Source organism: Hakea prostrata, chromosome 7, assembly GCF_041222555.1.
Source record: "Hakea prostrata isolate BN-2017 chromosome 7, UWA_Hpros_2, whole genome shotgun sequence".
NCBI classification, from domain to species: Eukaryota; Viridiplantae; Streptophyta; class Magnoliopsida; order Proteales; family Proteaceae; genus Hakea; species Hakea prostrata.
In genome coordinates this window covers 14151388-14176357 of record NC_142606.1, presented here as the reverse complement: position 1 = coordinate 14176357, position 24970 = coordinate 14151388, and the positions used below count along the sequence as shown (strand labels likewise).

Genomic DNA, 24970 nt, shown 5'->3' with positions numbered 1-24970 from the left:
AGGTTTTGGGTTCGCACCCACTCGACGGCATTAATATAAAAAAACTCCCTTGAGGATGTAAATCGTGGTGCGCGCAAGCAACTACCTCATAACAAATTTCTTTATTAACCTAGTCCTTCCCCAAGGAATAAACCATACCCTACTGCTTCATTACACAGACAAGACCAACCAGATTTTCGTCCCATTATCCTGGGCAATATATCTTACAAAATTCTTGCAAAAAAAAAAAAAAAAACAAAAAGAAAAAGAAGTCGGGTGCAAAAATTAGGGTGCCATGTGAGCATAATGGTTCTTTAAGTTATGAAAGTATGTTTGGTAATTTTTTATCTCACATTGAACCAAACAGTCTATACTTCGAAATTTTGTTAACAAATTTGTTCATTTATTTATTTAATTTTCCCATTTTGCTTCAAATTCTTTGAAATAAATGATAGCCATCGAATGTTACTTTTGGAATGATTTTTCCTTGAAGAAGGAATCTCTTCATCTTTCCCTCTCGATGGTGATATCGGATTCTTCGAGTTGTGCCAAGGGTATTTCGGACATTTTAAGTATTAAAATAATTAATTATGAGATAATAGCTAGCAGATTCTCTTCACCCCGACCGCCCAACGTCCAACGCCCAGGAGAAAAAGAAAATACTCTCTCTCCTCGGTTGCTATTTGGACCTCTGTTGGTGGGCTTTATCAACGATGCACAAGCCCAACAGGCCCAACAGGCCCCTCAGATTCCACCAATCTCAGTCCACTTTCAGCAGCGAATCTCTCTATCTTGAAGCGTGTGGAGACTCAACAATCATGACCAAAGCGTCCGCACACGGTTTCGGTAGAAAACCCAAACCAACGCAAAATAAATAGCGACTGGTGAAAAGTAACACGAACCGTCAGATTAGAAGCCTAGGAAACAAAGAATCATCACATGGGTTTCAATCCAACGATCACAACCACATCTGCATGTGTAGACGTTCTGTCTGAATAGCTTTCCATTTACAGAAACTCCTTTTCCCTTCAATATATATATATATATTTTAATTTTTTATTTTAATAAATACAAACAAGTAAAAGTGAAAAAAATCGCCGGAAGAAACGGGTTGGGGGTGTCGAACGCAGCGAGGGCGAAAGAAAAGGGGTGGAAATTGTAGAGCAGCTTGTGCTTCTTTTTCTTCTTCTTCTGCTCTGCTCTTTCTCAGTTACGCTGTCACAAAATCTAATCTCATCTAGCCACTTGGATTCCATCTCGATTTCTGTTGTATTCACTTCTCAAGGATGGATCTGTTTCTATTACTCCCAATTTTCATTTCAATTGAATGTGAATCCGAATTCGGTTTCTAAGTGATAATCTCAATTCCGATCAATTTCCATCGATCTGCTTTCTCAGGTGAAGAAGAAGACATGAAGGTTCCTTGTTGTTCAGTTTGCCATACGAAATATGATGAGGAAGAGAGAGTGCCACTCTTACTCCAATGTGGTCATGGATTCTGCAAAGAGTGTTTATCGCGAATGTTTGCAGCGTCTTCAGATACTACTCTCTCTTGCCCCCGATGTCGGCACCTGACCGTTGTGGGAAACGCTGTTAGTGCTCTTCGCAAGAATTTTGCTGTTCTTGCTCTCATTCACTCCTCCTCCGCCGACTTCGACTGCGACTTCACGGATGATGATAGCGAAGGCGATGGAGCAGCCGATGTTGACGATGAAGAGGAAGAGTTCGGACGCTGGAGAAGGCGGAGCAGTCAGTCTCATACTTCCAGCTCTGGTTGTGGCGGTACTGGTGCTGGTTCGGTTATCGATCTTGCTTCGCACCAGGACTTGAAGCTGGTTCGTCGGCTTGGGGAGGGGAGGAGGGCTGGGGTAGAGATGTGGTTTGGTATGCTTTATGGTAACTCCTCTTTGGCTTCTTCTTCTGCAACGGGTAGGTGTCGACACAAGGTTGCGGTGAAGAGGGTAGCAGTTGGGGATGATACGGATTTGGTGTGGGTGCAGAGTCAGCTTGAGAATCTGCGGCGTGCGTCGATGTGGTGTAGAAATGTTTGCACTTTCCATGGAGCTACAAGGTTGGATGGTCGGCTTTGCCTTGTTATGGATAAGTATAGTGGTTCCATACAGTCGGAGATGCAGCAGAACAAAGGGCGGCTTACTCTTGAACAAATTCTCAGGTTGTCCTTAAACTTCAATTTGCATTTGCATTTGCATTTCAGTCTTCTACCTTTTAGATTGGTTCAAACATTGTTAGCCATTTTGCTCATAATTTGTGCTTAGAACATATTCTCTGATTCATAGAAGTATGTCTTCTGGGCAAACTTATGATGTCTTAACAATCTCTCTTTCTCTCTCTCTTCCTGGGTGAATTAAGATTTTCTGTTGAACTTCGTTCTACATCATTTTACAATTTTGAAGGTTAACAAATTGATGACGATAATATTTAGTCTGTGCCATTACGTATCTCAAATTTTTTTGTTAAAAGAAAGGGGCGAAGGGTTGTGACTTGTGAAACATGGTATGGCATTCTTTCAGTTACTTTTCATTTTATTTGGAATAAGTGATTCAGTAGTTTCTGTTTTCCCGGTAGAGTTGGTTGCTTTCAGCAAATTGGAAATATAGAGCCGTAGATTAAGTATTCTACTGTCTGGGCATGCAAGTCAGGAGTGCAATTTTTTTATCAAGGATTTGCAATAATAACAATGGGTGTCACTGAGCACAATCATGATTAGGGATTCCTTCCCACGTAAGCAGAAAAACTAAGGCACTCTTTAAGAGAAGTAAAACCCCGCCAGGGCGGATCCTTGTAGAGAGTTAGATAACAGAGGATATTTCCCAAAATTTTTGACAGGCTGAGATAGATTAGAGTCGTTTTTTTCTTTTTCTGTGATCAAGGCATTGAAATGAAATTGAATTCAATATGTAACAATCTATCAGAAATATAAGATGACTATCGTTTCAGTTAAACTTAATTGAGCATGTTGGTTGGTTAAGAAGCACCTCATGCAAGAATTGCATTGATGAAATAGACTAACAAGACTGGAAAGTTTATTAGCAGAACCATCAACCAAGAGAAGATTTAAACCTTGGGGTATACCATCGTTTGGTCATGTTTAACCAAAACTACTGGCTACCTCTGGTAGAAACATCTTTCTTAGCATGTTTTGAGAGAGAGAGAACTCCATTTTGACCTTGTTGGAGTGAAAAGCAAGGCTCTAAACTGCTTTCTACCTGGTTTTGCAAGTTCATCTTGGTTTCAAACAAGGTCTGGAAGTTTTGCAAGTGTCGGCACTGCAAAGGAGAGGCTTTTTCCCAAAATATTCATTTGTTAAGGGCTAATCACTTGATAGCTTTGTGCTTTTTGGCTCTTCTACTCAATCAATTCTTCTGCAACATGGTTATGTGTGATTGGAGGATGAAGCTAATAATCCTCCCCCTTCTCCCCCCCCCCCCCAAAAAAAAAAAATGTACTTTTTTATTGGGAAGGATTACTGGATTAGTGTGGTATATTGCTAGGCAGAAGTATCATGGGATACATGTCTGCTGCATTTGGAGGATAATCGCAACCACCTTTGGTGGTGTGCAACTAGCTGACTAGATTCGCTAAGACACTCCGTTTATTAAGTGTTGAGTGTTCTGTTTTATATTTCCCTAGCCTGATGTGTTTTGATTGCATATTTACATTTCAGTAGCTAAATTATATGAAAGCAGTCTTAATAATAAGGTTAGTGTACAGCACACATTCAGTGCACACTAGCAAGCTTGGGTCCAAACCGAAAATTACTATTTTGGACTTTCTCTTTTAGATACCAAGTCATGTAATAGCTGTAAAATTGTAAAAGTGGGCAGTTCAGAAAAAGAGATGTCAACAAACAATTCTTGGACTAGAAACCGTTTTGGTTGACCCAAGATATCTTGGTTTCTGGATGGCCTCAATAAAAAACTAACTAAAACAGCTGTAGGAGTTCTCCACGCATTAGTAACTGAGTCTTCAAACTGGAATTGATTTAGGATTCTTTTGTTTAATTATTTGCAACTTGCATGGGGATTGTAGATGTTTAGTATTTTAGTTAGTTTTAGGTTAGGAGTAGGAGTTTTCTTAGACTTGTACTAGTTTCCATTTGAGTTGGAACCCTGATTGGGAAGCCTAGTTAGACTGTAGTTTTCTTTTTTTTGGTCTCAATCTAGGGCCGGCCTTCGCTCAATGGTTGGTGGACCACTGTTATAGCCTGAGGTCAAGGCATTGAAACAGCATCTCAGCAAAAATTGCTGGGTTAAGGCTTGTTAGAAGAAAGCCACATTCGCCTTCACGTGGTCCCTTATCTCAGATTCTTTTCTTGATTTGCCTTACAGCTGTATTCTGTTGGTTGTTATTTCGGTCCACTTGTTTATGAGTGCCACAACTTGTCTTAAATGGTATAATTGGTGACAGGTTCTCCTGTGTTCCTGGTTTCCCATCTGCTCTTGTCTGTCTTTTCCTCTTTTTGTGGAGCTTTAATGGCTTCGTCGTCTTCTCTCTCGGTTTTTGGTGCTCAGCCTCCTGACTTCTCCTGTATTCCTATTAATAACTTCCAGCACTTCCTCATGTCAAGTTTATGCCTCAGAACTGTATTGTTTGGCGATCTCAGTTTCTTCCCTTGCTTCATAGTTATGATCTTCTTTGGTTTGTTGATGTTCTTATCCAGTCATTGATGTAACTAGGGTTGGCAACCATAGGGCACCTCAGTTTTGGAGCCCCACAATAGACCCCAGAAGGTGCACCTATAGGCTAGCCGAAACATATGAAGGGCAAATGTGGTATTTTACCACCTCCTTGGGGGAGGGGGTCCAAAAGGTCCTGCTGAGTCTAGACTAATTTTAGGATCCAACATGTAATTTTTGTTTTTCACTTGGACAAGTGGTTAGATTCCCAATCTGGTTAGGAGTCCCAATTAGAGAAGGGATATCCATAGTTGTACTCGACTTTCTACAAGGACTCTAGATCTACTTTTTGTTTTGAGTTTGAGTCCTTGGTTAACAAGTTTTTGAAGGGTTTTTGTCTAGTTGGGAGTCCCAAATTGAATCTAATTTTTCAAGTAGAATTCTTTCTGGAAGTTGGTTGTTTGTTCTGCAAGTTGTCTTTGTTCAGGAGTTCTTTAGAAGACTCCTTGTTTAGTTGTTTAAAGAGTCCTTTTTCTTAAGCTGTTGAGTTGTAATTGGATTCCCTAAGTTGAGCCCAAGTAGGGTTTACTAAGTTGAATCAAAATGGTTTCTTGAGTCCTACTTATTTCCTTCAATGTAATACTACTATGAATAGAACCACCCCACTATGTAACAAATCAGATTTGGTGAATTGAATAAACAAGTGTTGAAGGAAAACTTGAAGTCACCTGGGTTTTTAGTATTCAAACAATTTTCTGCAATTTCAATTCGGTCCACCATCTTCAAAGCTTGCGGCAGCCATAGAAGAGTCCAATTTTCTTCAATTGATCAACGGATGCCTTTCCCTACAGTACTGCATTCTCAACCCCCTCCCTAGCCTTCTCTCTTCTTCCCCTTTTGCTGCACCCTTGTTTTTTATTTTCTTGAATTTTTGGACCTTTTCAGTGACCCAAATTTTAAGGTCAGATCTACGCCAATCTAACAGTCAGATCTATCCCGAACTTTAGGAACCTCATCCCTCCAACACTTGACCTTAGAACCCAATGTGACCCCATTCTTATTGCTCGATTTCAAGATATAATTATTTTCTTAAATTCTCGTATTTCCCGAGACCCCAAAAGCAAGAACCTTAATGTCTTTTTAATTTAGCCATCCAAACCCTACCAAACTAGGGGGATCATATCCTCCTATATTATTATCTTCATCCCCTCCAAGTTTCAAACCCTTTCTGATAGCTTTCATCTCAAGGAACTTATCTGTTGTGATGGGTTGTACCCTTAGGATCCTAATTATCATCTTAGAGCATATTATAGTTTACCGCAAAACATTAACCGAACCTTTCCCCTTACGAAATCATCCCTTCACAACCCATATCACAAAGGAATTTCATATCCCCAAAAATTTCCAAAACCCTAGAACCTTTTTTATCAGCCATAAACCTACAACTGCAGGGTATTATTGGGCAATACAAGCTGCTTTCCATAAATTTGGTTGGGATCAGGCCTATTACAGCATGGTTTAACCCTAGTTTACTGCTGGTTCTCTAAAAGAGGATTCTGAAGACTGGACCAGACCCTGGGTTACATCAATTGGTGTCAGAGCGAGCATGAATCAGCAATTATCAGAGCCATGGATGATTCAACATATTAAGGAACTTGACTCTAAGACCCCTATATGAAGAATACCTTTACTGCAACTCTTCCCTCAGTGTCATATGACTCATATCAAAGATCCTGGTAGCAGAAACAGAAGAAGACCAGAGAAGTTGTATCTTCTATACCAAGCTCAAATCAGGTGAATATAAAGCTTTGGTAATTGTTGATAGTGGTAGTAGTTCTACTTTGGTGACTGAGATTTGTAAAGAGGACTAATGTTAAAATTGAGAGGCATCCCCAACCCTATAAGGTCTCCCTTTTAAACTGTGAGAGATTAGAAGTAACCCAGAGGTGTCTGGTTTCCATCAGTCTCCGTTCTTACTTTAAGGAGGTCTGGTGTGATGTAGTTAGTACCCATGAGGTTGTTTGCTATTATTTTAGGAAGACCCTTGTTGTATAATGATGATGTAGCTATCATGGAGAGAGAACACATGTAAATTCATACACAAAGGCCAAAAAATTCTTTCCTTTGAACCTACCAAGAGAAATCAGGAAGACACAAGACCTCAGAGCAGCTCAAAGGGACACTAATACCAAAACGCAGAACTTGGTGGTTCTGTCTTCAGAATCTGAAGGACCCAGTCAAGAAAGCAACCAAGGCACCCTAAAAGAATTTAAGGTTTGAATGAAGGCTTAGGGAGATCTAGGGTTTTGAAAATTATAGGGTTAGGGTTCCCTAATAACAAGTTGCAGAAATTCTAGGTTTTAGAAGTAGGATAAGGATGGGGGTTGGGATCGGGTGTAAGGGGATGGGAAAGATGATCCTGCAAGGTTGGGGGAATTGCAGATGGGGTTTAGAGTATATAGTTAATCTAGGTTTTAATGGGTTGGAATAATTCTGGTGTTGGGTTTTCTCGGTTTCCTAGCTGCTGCTGGTTAGAAGGTTGAATAAGAAGATAAGAGTAAGAAGGGAGGCTGGAAGCTTGTCCTATGGTTGGGGAGGAGAGGGTTTAAGTGGAATAGGGGTGGGGAAGTCCTAGGGTGCTGCCTCAGGATTCTTGGAAGGGGGGGGTATGAGGTTGTGTGACAGGGAGGGGCACTGTAATCGCAGAAGCAGGGGTTGGGGGAAGCTTGCGGGTGGGCCTCGGATTGGGGTGGGGTGCTTGTACTTACTTGGGGATTGAAGATGAAGGCTATAAACTGAAAATTTTCTGCAGAATTCTTCGTCTCTAAAGTGCTGCAAGCCCCCTATGAGGGAACTCAGAAGAAATTTTATCTGTTTGACTCAGGAGCTAGTGTGATTGTTGTTGGAGGGCATACATGCATAAAGATTTAAAGGAGCTTGCTCAAGAATCAAACAACATCCTAACTTTTTTTGTAAGCTCCAAGAAGAAAAACCAAAATAACAATTATAATCCAGAAAAAACCTTGAGATTAGATATTCTTCTGGTTTTATCTGACATTGCTTCTAAAACTGAATGGTTTTTACGAATCCTGAGCAGTTGTCTTAATTTTTCTTATGGATGACATTTGCTCTTCCGGTGATAAGGGCTTTGAGCAAGAAGCTGAGAATTTTCCCCCCTAGATGTTGTAATTGCCATGGGAAAATATATTTCTTAGGAGTTACTATTACCATGGGAAAATATATTTCTTAGGAGTTACTATTACTATGGGAAAATATATTTCATAGGAGTTACTAACCACTTGTTAATAAACAAATATGTTATAGGGTATGCATGTAGGTTGTTCATCTTGAGGGATATGTTTAGTTCTTATGAAAAATAATTTTGTATACAACTTACCGTTAGGTCTGTCAAAGATTTGTTTACCACCATTGACTTATTTGGGCCTCGAGTAATTCTATTTTAAAGTTTCAGGATGATATGAATCAAGTTCCTGGCGTTTACCAACTAGAAATGAAATATTGGACTTAATGCCTGTTTTTCAATAGTCAATGGTGTTTTTGCATCTTTCTTTTTTTGCTTGCCCATTTGATTGACTTTTTTGTTTCATATGATGTCTTCATTGTCTGGAAGTTATTGGCATCTGTAGTTCCTTCCAGTTTTGACCCATTGGGCATTTGTTGATTGCAGATATGGGGCAGATATTGCACGTGGTGTTGCTGAGTTGCATGCAGCTGGTATTGTTTGTATGAATCTGAAGCCCTCCAACTTGCTTTTGGATGCCAGTGGTCGTGCAGTGGTTTCTGATTATGGTCTTCCAGCGGTTCTGAAGAAGCCCTTTTGTCGAAAGGCTAAATCAGTTCCCGAGGATGATTCTTCAAGAATGCATTCATGCATGGATTGCACAATGCTGAGTCCACATTACACAGCTCCAGAGGCATGGGAGCCCTTAAAAAAGTCATTGAACATATTCTGGGATGATGCGCTTGGTATATCTACAGAGTCGGATGCTTGGAGTTTTGGCTGTACCCTGGTGGAAATGTGCACCGGTTCTGTCCCGTATGTAGTGTAACATATTTTTTGAATGTTTTGGAAGTTTGCAATTCATACTGCTGAATAAATTGAGACTTTTCTACAGGTGGGCTGGTTTAAGCTCAGAAGAAATTTATCGTGCTGTAGTTAAGGCTCGCAGACTGCCTCCACAGTATGCCAGTGTTGTGGGTGTTGGGATACCGAGGGAGTTGTGGAAGATGATTGGTGAGTGCCTACAGTTTAAGGCTTCGAGAAGACCCACTTTCCAAGCAATGCTTGCAATATTCCTTCGCCATTTGCAAGAGATTCCTCGTAGCCCTCCTGCAAGCCCTGACAAGTATGGAATTACATCTTGTGACCCTTCAAATTTTGCCCTTCTCTGTTTTCCTTTATTTTTGTTAGTCGTTATTTTCATCTTTTAAATCCCTTTGAAGCCAGAGATAATGAACTATGATGTTATGAAGTTATATTTTGCGCTAACTAATACTTGTCAGATAGATCAGAATACTTCTCCTGCAGAGTATCTTGGCTCCAGATCTAAATAAACATAGAACTTATTCTGAACCATGGAATCCCATTTGTTGATCTATTTTTCAGTAATTTGAGTACTGGTGACCAAAAAACCAAAGGTCCCCCCCCCCCCCACCACCAAAAAAAAAAAAAAAAAAAAGAAGAGTAAACCAAAAGGGAAAAAGAAAAAAAAGATTGTTCACTGGGTTGACTACAAATTCTGCCTGTCCAGGTTAGTTGCACGTATCTGTGGCACCAGTCAGTTTAAAGGTTGAATGCGCTTCCTGAATAAGTACTATTTCTGCAACCACCAATTTTTGTGTGTTGTTTTTCTTAATTATTTTGAAGTTGCTTTTTCTGAACACTAGTTATGAATATAATCTTTCAGTTCATATGCTTACCCCGTAGTCACTTTATTGGTTAACCAAAGGTGGAGTTTAAGCAGAATAATTCTATTAGCTTGTCCTCTTTGCGGTTTCATAACCAGAGTGTGACCAATATTAGGAGGAAACAGTGTCTTCTTTTTGGGATTTGGTACTTTGAGGGAGGATGGTCAACTCAGTTTCATGTCTCCTTTTCTGTGGCCTTCATCCAGACCTTGTTTTTCGGGTGTTCTATTGATTAGTTTGACGGTGAATTTTTTCAATGGAACTTTGTGTTTTCTGTAACTGCGAAACGACTATAGTTTACCCCTTTTCCCCATAAATGGTTTCTGAATCATGAAATGCCATGTCTTATTTTTAAAATTCAGTGAATTGGCCAAGTGCCCTGGTATGAATGCCACGGAACCATCCCCTACATCTGTATTGGAGATTTTCCAGGACAACCCCAACCATCTACATCAGCTTGTTTTTGAAGGGAATTTGGATGGTGTTAGGTGAGTCCAATGTGGGAGATATCTTACTTGTTTTGAAGGACCGTTGTATGAGGTTTGTTGTTTAACCTGTCTCTCTTTCTCTGTGTGTTTGCGTGTCTGTGTGTGCACGTGCGTGTAGAGGGCTGCTTGCAAAGGCTGCAACAGGAAACAATGGTAGCTCACTCTGTTCTCTATTAGAAGCACAAAATACAGATGGTCAAACTGCCCTGCATTTAGCTTGTAGAAGGGGCAGCCTAGAACTTGTAGAAGCTATTTTGAATTATGAGGAGGCAGATGTGGATGTCCTTGACAAAGACGGAGATCCTCCAATTGTGTTTGCCTTAGCAGCTGGTTCCCCAGAATGTGTTTCTGCTCTCATCAGAAGATCTGCTAATGTTAGATCTAGGATTAGGGAAGGGTTTGGTCCATCCATTGCACATGTTTGTGCGTACCATGGCCAACCAGATTGCATGCGTGTAAGTTCTCATTCACAGACATAACTGATTCCTTCCTTGTTTGATTTTAGATTTTTCTGATTTTCTCTTGATCTGTTTCTAATTTTTGCAGGAGTTACTGATGGCAGGGGCTGATCCCAATGCGGTGGATGATGAAGGTGAATCTGTGCTACACAGAGCCATTGCCAAGAACTACACAGAGTGTGCTATTGTCATATTGGAAAATGGGGGTTGCAGCTCCATGGGTTTTCGCAACTCGAAAAATTTGACGTAAGACCAAATGGTTCTCTGATGATATGATCTTAATTTTCTGTGAGGTTTATAGTCTTGAAATGGATGTGGTTCATATACTAGGCATTGACTGCAGCTTTGTGAAGCTTGGGTTAGTTCAACAATCACATACATACATGCATACATACGTACATATACACACACCCATAGCTATATGTTGAAAAATTTGATGTAAGACCAAATGGTTCTTTGATGATATGATCTTAATTTTGTGTGAGGTTTGTAGTCTTGACATGCATGTGGTCATTGTTTGAAATTTTGTTTTGTCTGGTTGAGACACCGAGATACTGAAATTTCGACCGTGCCGAAACTTGGCACACCACTATACCATGTTTCGGTGGGTTTTAGGTGGTTTTCGGGTCTGATTTTTGGTGTACAGCCTAATTTTTGGTGAATTGCAACCTGAGTAGAGGGGAAAGGGAAGGCAAAGGGGTGGGGATTGGGGTTTAACAAGAGAGGGGCTCTACTGTTGCCACAGGGGAGGACAAACCAAGAGGGGAGGGGAATGGGGGAGCTGTAGGGTAGGGGAAGGTGGGGGAGGGCCTAGGTGGTGTCGCAGGGGGTAGGGTAGGGGGATAGGGGAGCTGTAGGGGTTGGTGAGGCTTCTGTTGAAGTGCAGCAGCAAAGGGGATGGGGTTCCCTAGGTGCGCAGGAGAGGGAAGAGGGGGGAGGGCGCTGGAGATGAAGGGCCAGGCCCGCCAGGGGTAGGGAAGCTTTGCATGGGCAGGGAAGAGGGGGGGGGGGGATGGGGCTGGGATGATCACTTAAGTTGAGAGCTCCTGGAATTGATTAATGGCAACTGTGAACTAAGAATAACTGCTGGAAGTAATGGAAAGTCCTTCAAATCTGCTGTTGTCCTCCCAAAGAGAACTACGACCTTGTGTTCAACAAAGGCTCGTAAATTTATTCAATCAAAACTTAAGAATTACAATGAGCAGAGGCTAATTTATAGCCTTTACGAAGAAAGAAGAACTTGACTCAAACTCAACTAAGGCTTAGAGACCAACTTAACTACCACCTAATATAAAAGACTTCTTCTTGAAATAAAAGACTGACGTATCTATAAGAGTCCTCTTTAGGAAAAGACTCCCTAATGAAATAAACCACAACCACTTTATATAGATAAGTTCTAATCAAAGGCAAACTCCTAAGAGAGAAGAATACTTCTTATATATGAGTCTTATCTTATCCACAACTTAATTAGTGGAAACCCACTCAAACACAACTCGAATAAGAATTTAAAATGGACTGGGACTTTTTCATAACTCACATAGTATTATCCCAAATAAAAAATTTGATAGATACATAAACCTTGGATCGAGGGGGTTCCGGCCAGACCCTTCTTGAGCCTTCGTAGGGCTGGAAAAATGACCAAAATGCCTTGGGAATGGGCTTTGGCCAGCATTTTAGGTGTGGGGCCCGCATTGGGGTTCAGCCATTTTTTTTTTTGGGAGGGGGGGGGGTCTCTGTGTTCACATCAGCATGCTTTTATGTTTCAATGAGTTTCAAAACCAAAATATGCTGTAGGGATTTTGATGTTTTGAACCATGACCATTATTAACAGACATGTGAAAGAACTTGCCTTTTACTTAACAATCAGATATGACTTCTCATTATTATCTTTTCCTCTTCTGTTTTTTTTTTTTTTTTTGGGGGGGGGGGTTGGTGTTGGGGGTTGAGGTTACAAAGATTGCCTCTTACGATGTTGAAGATGTAAGTAAAGGCATGCATATCTAGGTCATACTCCTAATAGAGCCTAAATTAGAGCTGATTGTGGATCTAAGATCCATGTGGACGGCCCTGTTTGGTTCAACTTTGTTGTTGTCTGCTCAACTTTTCAGGACCTAGGGTGGAATGTTGGCAATGCTGGCAGTTATTAACGGATCTATTAGCTTTTTGGATTTATGTAGCGACTTAAATAAGTTTGGACATGGCTTAGATGTTGATGTTGTACCGTGTTGATTGTTGAAGATGTCTGCTTGCGGAAGAAGTTTGATTTTGGCTAGGATATGATTTCTGAAATATGAGTTGATTCTCTGTTGACTTAGTTTACAAATTTACAGTGGTGGAATCCTGTGATTGAACATAATGGTAGAGAGGTTTTGGATATGAAGAGAATATTTTTATCAATTTGTAAGGGCATTCTCTGTACAATATACAACTGTACATGGTCTTTTTTATGCTATCTCCGGCTGTTACTGCTACACCAAGAAAAGAAAGAAACGATGACACTGGTGGCTAAGAAGACCCCAAGGCCTAACCTTGGATGCTCTTTGAGCAGTGGTTCTGCATGGCATTGGTGCCACAACAAATTCTAGAGTTTTTCATGTTTGAGTCACTTAAAATAGGCTCAAATTCGGGTTGAGTCACTTATCCGCCCAAAATTACATTTGAGTCACAAGTTAACAGTTGGCAGTCAAGCCCAGTTAACTCCCATTGTTAAATGTCCAAAATACCCTCCTGTGAAATTTATAGCGAGAAAATTAGTAAAGTACCCTCGTTTTCATATCATACCCTCCCCCCTTCACCCTGCCCGGAAATCACCCACCAACACCCCCTCAAAAAAAAAAAAAAAAAAAAAAAAAAAATAAAAAACCCACCTTGCCCCTCTAAACCCTGGGAAGGGAAAACTGAAACAATTCTTTGAAGCTCATCAAGAAGTCGGTATTTGGGGTTCTTCAGTGTCAAGTTTGCTATTGACCTGCTAGTTTTCCAGCTACTTTAAGCCAGAGGCTGGAAGTTTGTCGTGGCACTTCAATCCTATCAAGTTTGGTTGATCTGCTAATCTTATCGGGAACAATTTGGAGGCGTTTTGCAAATTTTGTTTGATCTGGATTTATGTTGCTTTTAGCTGAATTTAATACACTAGACTTCTGTATTCTTCCTAGTGCCAGCTGTTAGAATTTGTTTGAGTTACAGTCGATCAAGTAGTGTCTGAGTTTTGCTTCATTTTGATATCTGGTTGGTGGAGAAGTTCAGCATCCAAGCGTCTAGCTTGCTCCTGATTCTCATCTTAAGAGAGGTGTTGTTTTTAACTGACGCTGGTCTGGTGATATTAGGGCTTTTATTTCTTTAGATCTTTGTCCCAGTGCTTTCATCTACTTCTCTGTTAGACACAGTTGGTTCTTTGTCTACTGCCGTTTCTGAAGCTTGCTACATGTGTCTTATCTGTTTCCGGCTTAAAATTCTGAGGGTTTTTAGCTTTGTTTGATTAGATGCAGTCTGACCGACGAAGAAAGGTAAATATACATATATATCCTCTTCTGATTTATCTCTGGATGGGGATTTCTTTGGTTCTCTGAGTAGGAAACCAAAAAAGCTGCAGCTACCAAGCTGTGAGTGACTGTGTATGATCAGCAATAAGTTGCAGGTTCAATTGGATGGGGATTTCTTTGGTTCTCCGACTGCATAATGTGATCGCCACAGATTTGTTGTTCAAAGAATTGTTTCCTTGGTAGTTATGTTCATGGTAGAAGATCTCGCTCTCGAGAGAGATCTCGCCACCTTGAAAAAGAGAGATCTCGACCATCTCGGTGAGATCTCGGTCGAGATATACAATTTTTTTCGCGTCAACTCGGTGGCCCATCTCGGTGGGTTTTAGGGTCCCAATTGGGTTGAAACTTGGTATTTAGCTTAATTAAGGCCTTTTGAACACGTTGGTGGCCTTGGATTTGTCATAAACAACCCTATGTATGATTTCTAAGTCTACCCATAGTGTGAAACCGAAATGTAGTAGGATTATGGAATGCAATGTTATACAACATGTAATATAGAACCTTTAAAGCATATAAAGGAAAAGCAAGTATATCAAATGCATCAACTAACTTCAATGTTATCAAAATTCCATCCATATGAGTATCATAATCTCAATTTTCAAGAATAAAATAATTATACAACCATTAGAAGTTCTATATAAGTCATTAAATCATAAATTCATCAGACAAGTAGAGAATGATTGATCTTCCTTGTTGTAGATGTGTTAAGAGTAGTTGCAAGTGAAAATTCAGCCAAAATCCACAAAAAAAAGGCAAAAATTGAGAGTTCCAGCGAGATCCAGGGCGAGATATGGCGAGATATGGCGAGATATGGTGAGATATGGCGAGATATAGCGAGATATGGCGAGATATAGCGAGATATGGCGAGATCTCTTGCGAGATATCCCAACTCGCAGATCTCGACCTCCATCTCGTCTCGCCAAGGTGGAAAAACGAGATATCTCGCGAGATCTCGGCGAGATCTCGCGAGATCTCCCACCATGGTTATGTTGTTATTTTTCGTAGTCTTTTAACATCCCTACATTTATTTGTTAGTCTTCTAATTTCTAAAGAGTAGTGAAAAATTATAGTCTTTGAGTTTGAATCTAGCTTTTTGGTATATTAATTTTAACTTGAGCTTGAATCTGGCTTTTGTATTTTCATTTTAACTTCTTGGAAACAGTTCTCTCTTGGGCACAAATTTATTTATCTTGAAACTGTGGTTGATTTATGGGGAATTCTAAAGGGGCTTTGAAATTCTGAGTCTCCATTTTAATGCTACTGTATATCTACTTTAGGCTTCTAAAGCCATCCTTTATACAGTGGGCTGCTTTCAGAGGATCCAATGATGGTTTACAGCAAACTGTCTGGCTTCTTTCTTGTTTGACTAAGGAGTGCTCACGTGAGATGCCTACAGCAGGGCCTAAGTGGGATTCCTGTGGCTGGAAAACTAGTTGGATTTGAGCTTGCCAAAGTTATCTTACTATCTTCAATGTCCATCATCCATAACCATTTGCACCATTACTACCTTATCATTCAACACCAATACAGCAGGATGAAAACTAAATCAAATCTGAACCAAGCTGTACAGCACCCACATTCATGCTGTTAATGTTGTCCATTTGGGGCTGTTGTGTCAGAAGACTTTATTTTGGCCTATGGTTGGGTTTTTATTGGCCTAGGCTTCGTAATTTTTGCGTTTTTGATATAATGGGCCTAATTTGGTTTGTTGAATTCGTTTTCATTGTATTAGGTCACTTCAACAGGTTTAAAAGGGGAGTAGACGCTAAGAATATGATATTATTCAAATAAGACTAATTTAGTCCAAATTTGTGGCTTTATTTGAGTCCTTTGATACTAATGGTCGAGTTGAGGCAGGAATCTTAGCATCATTCAATGTTATGCTTTTAAGACTTCTTGGTTGAGTAGGAGTGTCAATACTTATGACGTATGAATAGGTCTATGGTTGGGTTGTGTACATGTTGGGCCTTTATTCTTATTGGTTTTCTGTGTGTTGGACTATGTTTATGGGCCTGAACCATCGTAGCTGGGTGACAAGCTATGTTATCTTCAATTTAAATTATTATAATATGTCCTTCGATAGCCTAAAGCCTAAGGCCTAAGGGGCTTGATTGAGACTTTGTTTTGAGTTTACTTCAGTTTACTAGTCAGAATAAGTTACCAACTAGTTTGATTATTTGGTTAGGTCTATAGGAGCCTAATTTTAAGCATTTTGTATTTAGTTGTAATATTTGACAAAGTGTAGCTTGGTGAAACCCAAGCAACGACTTGATGACAAGGTGTTTTAGGAGGCCCAAGGGCGATGGCCCACCTTTTGTGTGTGTGTGCAAAAAAAATGTATGCTTTGTTTCTCTAGGCAACGCCTTGTATGCCAATGACGCCTTACAGGCTGAGCTGGTGCTTTTTTGACATTTTGTATATAGATTTAATTTTTTGGGTTATTTTAAATGATCAAAATTTATTTTATAAGTCACAACACTATGTACTATTGGTTGTTCACTTTGTTACCATGAAACAGGAAACATAAGATGAATTTACGACTAAAGAAACAGAGGCAAGTTAGGACTGATGTCATCTGTAGAATACTTTCATATCTATATAAATCATAATCATTTATGATATGGGATGTTGCTATTGTATTACGATGAAATGAACTTATGTTTGTGTTTTTATTTTTTATGATAATCTTGAATCATTGTGATTCTTTGATATTTGTTTAACTTATAAGCAGAATTATCTAAGTCATAAATCGTAATATGCTATATATGTCACATAAAATGGTCGTAGAAAGTGTACACTAGAACACTGTTATATCGAAGGTGACGCCATAGAGCCGCCTAATCACCGTGGCGCTTGGAGAAGCCCTCATACGTTGTGGTCACTTTGCCACTTTGATAACTATGGTTGGAAGAGAGGCAACTTTTGAACATGGACTAGATTAATGAAATTGCTCTGCAAGCTTTTGCGGCTCATTGGTGATGAAGTTAGAGAGTGATCTAACCTTGGTGTCATCGGTGTGTGTCCAATCAATTACTGGAACCATGTCTCCATCAATTATTTTGAACATTTTTTAATACTTTTTACTCTCAGTTCCTTTTAGCTTCCATCTTTATTCATGATTTTCTAATCAACTGAGCTGCTGCCGCAGTAAATTGTATGCTAGAGTAAATTTGATCCATCCCATCAATACTCATTCTTCTCCTAATGAGTATTTTCTTTATTTTGTTAATACATGTTGGTTGTTACTTGTTATGTTAGAAGAAACTCTCTGGCCCTGCCTTTTTCTATTCCATGATTCTCTCTTCTGTTTACTAGGTACTGGCTACAGGTTCTATAATTGTATACCCCCAAAAAATAAAAATAAAACTTAAGTAGATGGGAATTAGAAACTAAACCTTGTTTCTAATTTTAAAAGTAGCTACTAAACTATGACAGCGTTAGGATAGAAGCTTTCTCCCCTTGATGGGTCCTCATGATCATCTAAAAAGCATCCCCATACAAGGCAAATATGACCTTTTTATATGCTTCGTGCAAATAGTACCATGAACAGTGTTTGCTCTTTTATTCTTCATAGCTACATCAAAATGTCTTTAGAAGGAAAATTTCAGATCCCTCAAGCATGAACTGCCATGACTTGGTTATGAATATTTCAAAGAAGGAATACCATGGATTGAAACTTAGGGGCTTTCTTGCATCACAAGTTGAATAGTGGTTCGATTTCAGAATATCGAATTGACTCTTGTTGCCTCAGTTTGGGCAATATTCTAATGTCTATTGTTTCACATGGTCTTTATGTTCATGGATGGTGAACGTATTCCCTGACTGAGGCTTTGCCTGGATGTTATGGGATAACTTGGAAGTTGCACTCTTTACTTGAGTGTATTTCTCAGTGTGTAATTTCCCCCACCGGCCAACACCCCTCAACGACCCAACCGAAAACATCCCCCCATACCCCCTCCCAAAATTTTATTTTATTTTTTCCCCTATTGGATGTGCTTGTGATCAGTTTATTCAATTTGTTGATCAATGAAACCATCCAGTTATTAGTTAAATTATTCGATGAGAATGATTAAAGTTCCTGACCTGTACAGAATTTTGTAAGCTTCACTCTGAGGAGATTTTGCTCCTTTGGATGATAGTAGATTTTATATGAAATTTTGATCCTTCAAATATTTGACATGGTTTAGAGGAAACACTTTGTAGCTGGAAAATAAAATTTTCTTTGTAGTTTGCACTTGGCTCAAGGCATATTTTTGAAGTGCTCTTTTACAAGAAAAAATATATTTAATGCTTGATAACATTTCATTGACGTTTTCGGAGACAAGGATGTAGAGCTGGGAATAACTCTGCGTTTGTTTAGTGTGTCTTTCTCTAAATGTTATAAGCTAAGCTAGCCCCTTGATTTCCCAGACCCTTGCACATGTGCATACAAGCATGGAACGTGGCTATAGTAAAAAGATGGGTGGAAGTTGCATCCAAAGAGGAGATAGCTGAAGCAGTTGATGCCCCAAGTCCATCTGGTACTGCACTCTGTATGGCGGCTAGTCTAAAGAAGGATCATGAAACAGGTAAAACTATATTATCAGAAGCTGTGGTTGGCTCAAAATTGTAGGTTGCATGGATAACTTTGTTGCTTTTTCTATCAGCAACAGCTTTACAGCCATTCTAAAATTTCTTGAGACTGAACAATACGATTCATTCTTGTCAAGCTATTACTACTTTCACCGAGAACCAATAACGCTCATGTATATTCTTTCCACCGACCAGAAATCAGTGTCATGTGGATGACTAATTTGACCAATCAATATAGTGGACATTGATTAGAAATGTTATAAAGGAAAGACAATGCATAAAGGGTCTTTCTATTTATGTAAAATGATGCTTCAATCAAAATCCTCCCATTTTTTGAATTGTAAGCTTCTGCTGGTAAATTTCTCTTAAGTTCTCAACATTGGTCACCATGATTAATCAGCTGGAATTGTCAAAGTTTCACCTTGTAATGTAATTTCTGTACTTAATTAGACTTTTTGGAAATAAAATTCTTTGGGTTGCTTTTGTGCTATATGCTTGTTGAGAACTCTGGTCATGACTTGGGATTGCAACATGCTTGTTGAGAACTCTGGTCATGACTCGTGATTGCGACATGCTTGTTGAGAACTCTGGTCATGATTGCGAAACTCTGCAGACTTTCTTGATGGTTTAAAGGATGCAGGTATCCTTCTAGAATGAATATTATAGGATAGAGAAATCAAATTTGCTGCCCATTTTTTTTTGCATCAGAAGGTTTTTTTAGAATAAATGGAGCTACAAAATTACATTGAATCTTTGACATCATTGTGGCCAGGAGAAGATTTTTAGCAAGGGATTTCATATCTTCTTTTATAACAGGAAGAAAACCACAATATTTAGTGAGGTAGTATTTTTTGAGTCTGTTGTCCAGCAATTTTTTGACTGACCCTTAATGGAATGATTGAAAATTTGAGTTTGTAAACATGTGTACCAAGTCTTGTGCTTTGATCTAGAAGGTACAAACAACATCAGGTGAGGCCGTGAGGGTAGTTATTTTTGTCAACTTCTTAGGATAATATTTCATGGTTGAATTCACATTGATTTGCAATTTATGAAAACTTTTTTCCTTTTTAAATTGAGTATCATCAATACCTAATACAGAAGGAATGTGTAATCCTTTGGGTTTCCATTTTTAAAATTTTCGTTTGCATCTCTTTGGAATTTTGTTATGCTGCCCTTTGTTCGTATGGTTCCTTTGCATAGCTGTATGGGTGATGTAGATTAATGGAGGTTAAAGAGAAGCAAGAACCGCTGCCTGACCTGAAGCTCCACTGTGAGCATGGTTCAAGATCTAGGTTTTGGTGGCCATCTCTAGGCTTTTATATTAAGATCTCGCCGAGTTGGAGGACTTTTTCCTGTCCAACTTGATGGACTAATTCTGTGTGTTTTAGTTGTCTTTTAGGCTGGGGTTTGCTGCCCAGCCTACATGATATATCAGGACTTTTAAACACTGTGGTGGCCTCAGAGCATGGAAATGGTACCATAAATGGTTTTGTTTTTATTTAAAATAATAGAAAAGCCTCCAAAATCCATAATAGACTTTTTATCTATTATGGATTATGGTGAGAATTTCATTTTCTTCATTTATGCAAAGGTTTACTTAAAATTTTATAGTTAAGATGAGGGTAAAATAGTCAATACACATTCTTTTATAAAAAAACCATATTTTTTCTCTTTTCTCTTTTCTCACTTGTTCACTATCTTTTTCTAACAATTTTTTATTTTTACATACCAAACTTATTTTTCATTCTATAATTTATTTTTGACAAAATTCACCAAACCATTTTTCATTCTTGACCAATAATGAATTATTGTACCTATTTCTTTTAAATAGGCATAATAGAGAATGAGAATTGATACCAAAAAGAGCCTAAGAAGCTTTTGTCTTCTTTTCTTGTTAATTTACCTGATCAATGCCTTTCACTGCTTCGTAAGAGGTTTGGCTTTGTAATAGTTTTTCTTTGGTTTGGGGTCCCCCCGCCCCAGCTGTTTTGTTGTTCTAGGCTCTTTTCCTTTAATATATTCCAAAGGATCCCCTCAAAAGGCAAGATGCCTAGAAGTGTCTGGCCGCAGAACTAATGTGATGAAGTCCATTTTTAAGTCAAATGTCTTGGCTCCTAGATCTGCACAATAGAGCATGTTGAGGATTGCTGTTTTCTTTTACTTCTTTTCCACCAAATGTATTGAATCACAAGATTCACAACAATAAAAGCCAACTCCCCCAAGTATATCGCAAGAAGTCTTGCAACATAAGTCTTCATGATCCTCCTCCATTTTTCATAAATAAGAAGGATCTCAAATGGGAAGGCTTCCTAGGTTTCCTCACTATAATGCATTGATTGAGATCATCTTCTTTTATTTCTTTCTTGCATTTTAGGGGCTTTAGATTTCACCTTTTTATTCCAAGCAGATGAAGATGAGAGTGTCTAGGAAGAATGAGCAAGCCAATGGGTTAACCCCTACGACCTCGAGATCTCAATCTGATGCTAGGAAGTTCGTTTCGAACCTCAATCAGATTCTGGGAATTACTAGGGCCAGGAAACCAAGTGCCATCAAACATAACAGAATAATATCTTGGCCATTTAATCTGAGGTAGCATCATACTTGATTCTATCACCATATTGAGAAATGAGCACCTGTCAAGTTGCCAATTATTGAGCTAAAGGAAAGTGTCAACCATCATCAGTAGTTCAGTACTTGTGCATGTAATCACAAAAATGTCCACACTTATGAATCTTTCTCCAGGTACAGGCATGTGGCTCCAGATAGAGCCAGAATGGAGATACCTAGAATAGCCACATCAATGCAGTGGTCTTCTTTTAGAAGCAATATTCCAAATAAGCTTAATTATGATTGCAGTATTAGATTTCTTGACCCCACAAAGCCCAAGCCGTTCTCATCTTTTGGACAACAAATCGTCGCCCAACTGAGGAGTATGAATCAAGAGGAGGTCCAAATAGGTAATATGAATACAATCTTCTAAGTAACCTAACATATGACTGGCTGAGTTTTCATATCATCGGAAACTCTCTTAAATAAAAAAAACAAAATTTTGGGCTTTAATAGGGAGGCCATACATCTCAGAGAAAATAAATTAGTTAATGCCTTGGAAATTGTCGACATGAAAAAGAGGCTTTGATGAAAACCATGAGGTCATTGACAAAAAGATAAATTAGTTGACCTTAAAGCCTGATTTTAAGAATTGGTGGGATAGAATTTGCCTGAGTTCTTATCATCAAGGTTTGAAAAGGCCCTCCATTGCAATAGAGAAACTCAGCCGAGTGATAGGGCAACCTTGACAAGTTCTAAGGGGATATTAGCCTAAATAGGTAGAAAATGAGCTGATGATATGAAACAGTGGATCCAAGAGATGAAATTAACTGGGAAGTCAATCCTAGATTAAGACAATCAATGTATTTCCAATTGATTGTATCAAAAGCTTTGTATGTCAAGCTTAAGGGGAAGTGGAGCAGGAGGATTTTTCCTATTGTAAGTTTGTAGCTCCTAAAATTCATGACATAAAGCAATATTATCTCCGACTTTCCTACCAAGGATGACTTACTAGTGATTTTTGCAATTAACCTGTATGAAGATTTGCAAGAGAATTGGGGTGAAAAGTTATGATTGACAAGGTTCTAAATCTTGCAAGATTTCTTGCGAAATCTTAGCCATCTTGACCTTGGCGAGATGAAAAATGGTCCGAAACTAAGACAAAACATGGTCCAAAACTGACTGACTGAATCTCAACGGAATTTTGGTATTTCAGTGAAATTTCAAAAATTCTGGTGAAATCTCGATGAAATTTCAGAAATGTCGGTGAAATTTTGAATATTTAAAGGGTTTGTGCAATATAAATGGTAAATTCATTATTTGTAGCTTCTAAATTATAATTGAGATTTGACTACTCAGTATTTGTTTTTGCATTATAGTGACAGTTTTAATGTTTTCTTGTGTATCCATGCTTAGATTTGTGAAAATACGTGATCCAGGCTCATCCGCAATAGTCTGGCATGGATGAGTCGAGAAGACTAGTTTGTGTTAGGTTTTAGTCAAACATAATGTTGCCATTGTGTTTATTGGCCTCATAGGCTGAACATAAAAAATAAGGCCCAAAAACAACCTGAAACCCCACCGAAACGCTCAACTGAATTGGCGAGATCTGGCCCAAATCTCGGTACTTCCGTTGTATCAACTTGTTGAGACACCAAGAGGAGACAAGATTTTGAACTTTTACAATTGATGCTTATAATCTTAGCTGGCCCATAAAAGTATCTTTCAACAGCCTCAACAAGATCTTCTTCAAGAATGTTACGAGTGTTTCAGTTATGCTGGATTATCAGTCTCTAATATGACATTTCTTGCTTTATTTGTCCAGCTTTTTTCACTATTTTTATCTCCGATATGTTGAGTTAATTTCAGCTTCCTAGTTCGGTTAGGCTTCCTTGTCAGTTTAGCATTGGTTTATGCTTTGCCTGTGAAGTGTTTGAGCCTGCTTTTGAGTTCCCATATAAAAATTTGGAGGTTACAGTCTCTATCACAAATTTGAGTTGTGATTTTGGCTTGTTACCTTTGATTCTCTGGTGATTTAGAATGCTCTCTACTATGGTTATTCAGTAGCCTCCCTATGGATAATTCCAGATTTGATTGGTGATAATTCCCATCAGTAGCTTGGGGTGGGAAGCACTGGTACTGTTATCCTATTCTTTTGATGCATTCTTGAATTTTGTCATTCAGTTTCTGCTCTTGAATTTTCTGTAATTGATTTCAAGTCTGTCCCTATGATAAAGGCTCTTCCTGTTCTAAATATGATCCTACTTTTCAGTTCTGAATTCAAGTCTGGTTTCAGAAAACCTTTGTTGACATTATTCTAGTCACTAATCTGATATCAGCTTCTGAATCTATTTCCTAACCTCCATAGTACTACTCCAAGTGTGATTCGGTTCAGCTGATTTGGACTTTGAAAGCCATTCAGACACCGATATTGATGATGATAGCCAGATATGCTATCTTGTATCAACCCAAACTCAACTGGGTTTCCAAATAGAGATGAACTAGGTCTAGTTTGCTTCCGTTTTTCTCTTTGGTCCCCATCGAGTGTAAAAAGAATGACGAAAGAGAGTGATAGAAGAGGAGAGATTGTGGGGAGCAAAGAATCCAAAAATCATTAAAATTTAAGTGTCTAGGCGACTCCCTTTGGGCCATCGTCCATTGATGTTGTTGTAAAGTACCACTGCTCTCTAGTACTTTCACCAGTTTGCCCCTTTTTCCTCCGGTTTTGGCGATAGTAGCATTGCTGTTCCATTTTGTCTTGTTTTTCTAAAAGAACAGTGTGTGCTCTTTTTCTTCTTCTTTTTATTTATGTGTTTATTCAACTCTTCGGATTCTATTCCCAACCTAATAATCTCCCCCCTCTTAATTATGATCTTTCCTCGAGTTATTTCCCCCTGCCTAAACTGCCCTCCTTCTGTTGTATTTCCTTTGTCCTATTTCCTCCCTTGTTTCCGATTTTACCCCTACACATTCATTCCCTTTCTTTCTTATTCTTAACTTTCAAAACCACGGTATTACCATTGTGTTTGGAAGTTTGATTTATTTAGAATTCTATTACTCTTATGATAAACTCACACATCATGGACGTTGATGTAGTTCCTCATTTTGATTAGTGATGTGTTCCATAAGGTGCCAACTGAATATTCTAATTTATTGACTGGTCTTCAGGAGTTTGCCAATATTAGAAAGAACTTATATAATATGATGTCAAGCATGGTGCAATCATCAGAAGGTTTATTAAATGTGGAACAAACTGTGAATAATGAAAGCGACAATGAAATCGATGTACATAATTCGATTAAAGTTGAGATTGGAGAATTGGTTGGAAGTTTTCAGTTATGAGATCCTTGTGATTTCATTAAAGAGATGTTTGCTGACGACCATTAGCTGTTGACCATGACCTTCCTTGGATTGTTGTCCCATCTAAAGTTTTTCTCAACCCTGGAGGAGTTGATGCAGATACTTTACCTGGGATCAACCCTACTGGGATCCAGATAGAGATGAACAGGTCCAGTTTTGAGTCTTGGGTATAAAATATTAGGAATTTATATTATTTGAGGAAATATTGTTTTTCTTTATTCTGTCACTATTTTTATAGAGTTTGATGAATAGGATATGTGTTTTTTAATTCTTTTAATTTCCTTATTTGTATTGATGTTCTAGTTAAGAGTCATGTCTTATTTAAGGAGTCCTTTAATTTTCTCTGTGTAACCTAAAATATTGTTAAAAAACAGATTGGGTAGAATGAATTGAGTTATGGTGTGAGAGCTCTGCTGGGCATATTAAATTTGTTTTCTTAGCAGTCTGTCAACTCCTTG

The 24970-nt window shown here is 38.7% G+C and overlaps 1 protein-coding gene across 1 annotated transcript in view; it reads left to right on the top strand.

Annotated features, from left to right (window-relative positions):
* Positions 1–1072: 1072 nt before the first annotated feature.
* Positions 1073–24970, top strand: part of KEG (protein kinase KEG) — a 39377-nt gene continuing 15479 nt past the window's right edge. The window contains exons 1-7 of the mRNA XM_089161745.1: positions 1073–2152; positions 8305–8673; positions 8753–8983; positions 9908–10033; positions 10152–10488; positions 10580–10737; positions 18444–18601. Coding sequence (XP_089017871.1) covers positions 1392–2152; positions 8305–8673; positions 8753–8983; positions 9908–10033; positions 10152–10488; positions 10580–10737; positions 18444–18601 — 2140 coding nt within the window. The 5' untranslated portion in view covers positions 1073–1391. The remainder of the gene's footprint in view (positions 2153–8304; positions 8674–8752; positions 8984–9907; positions 10034–10151; positions 10489–10579; positions 10738–18443; positions 18602–24970) is intronic.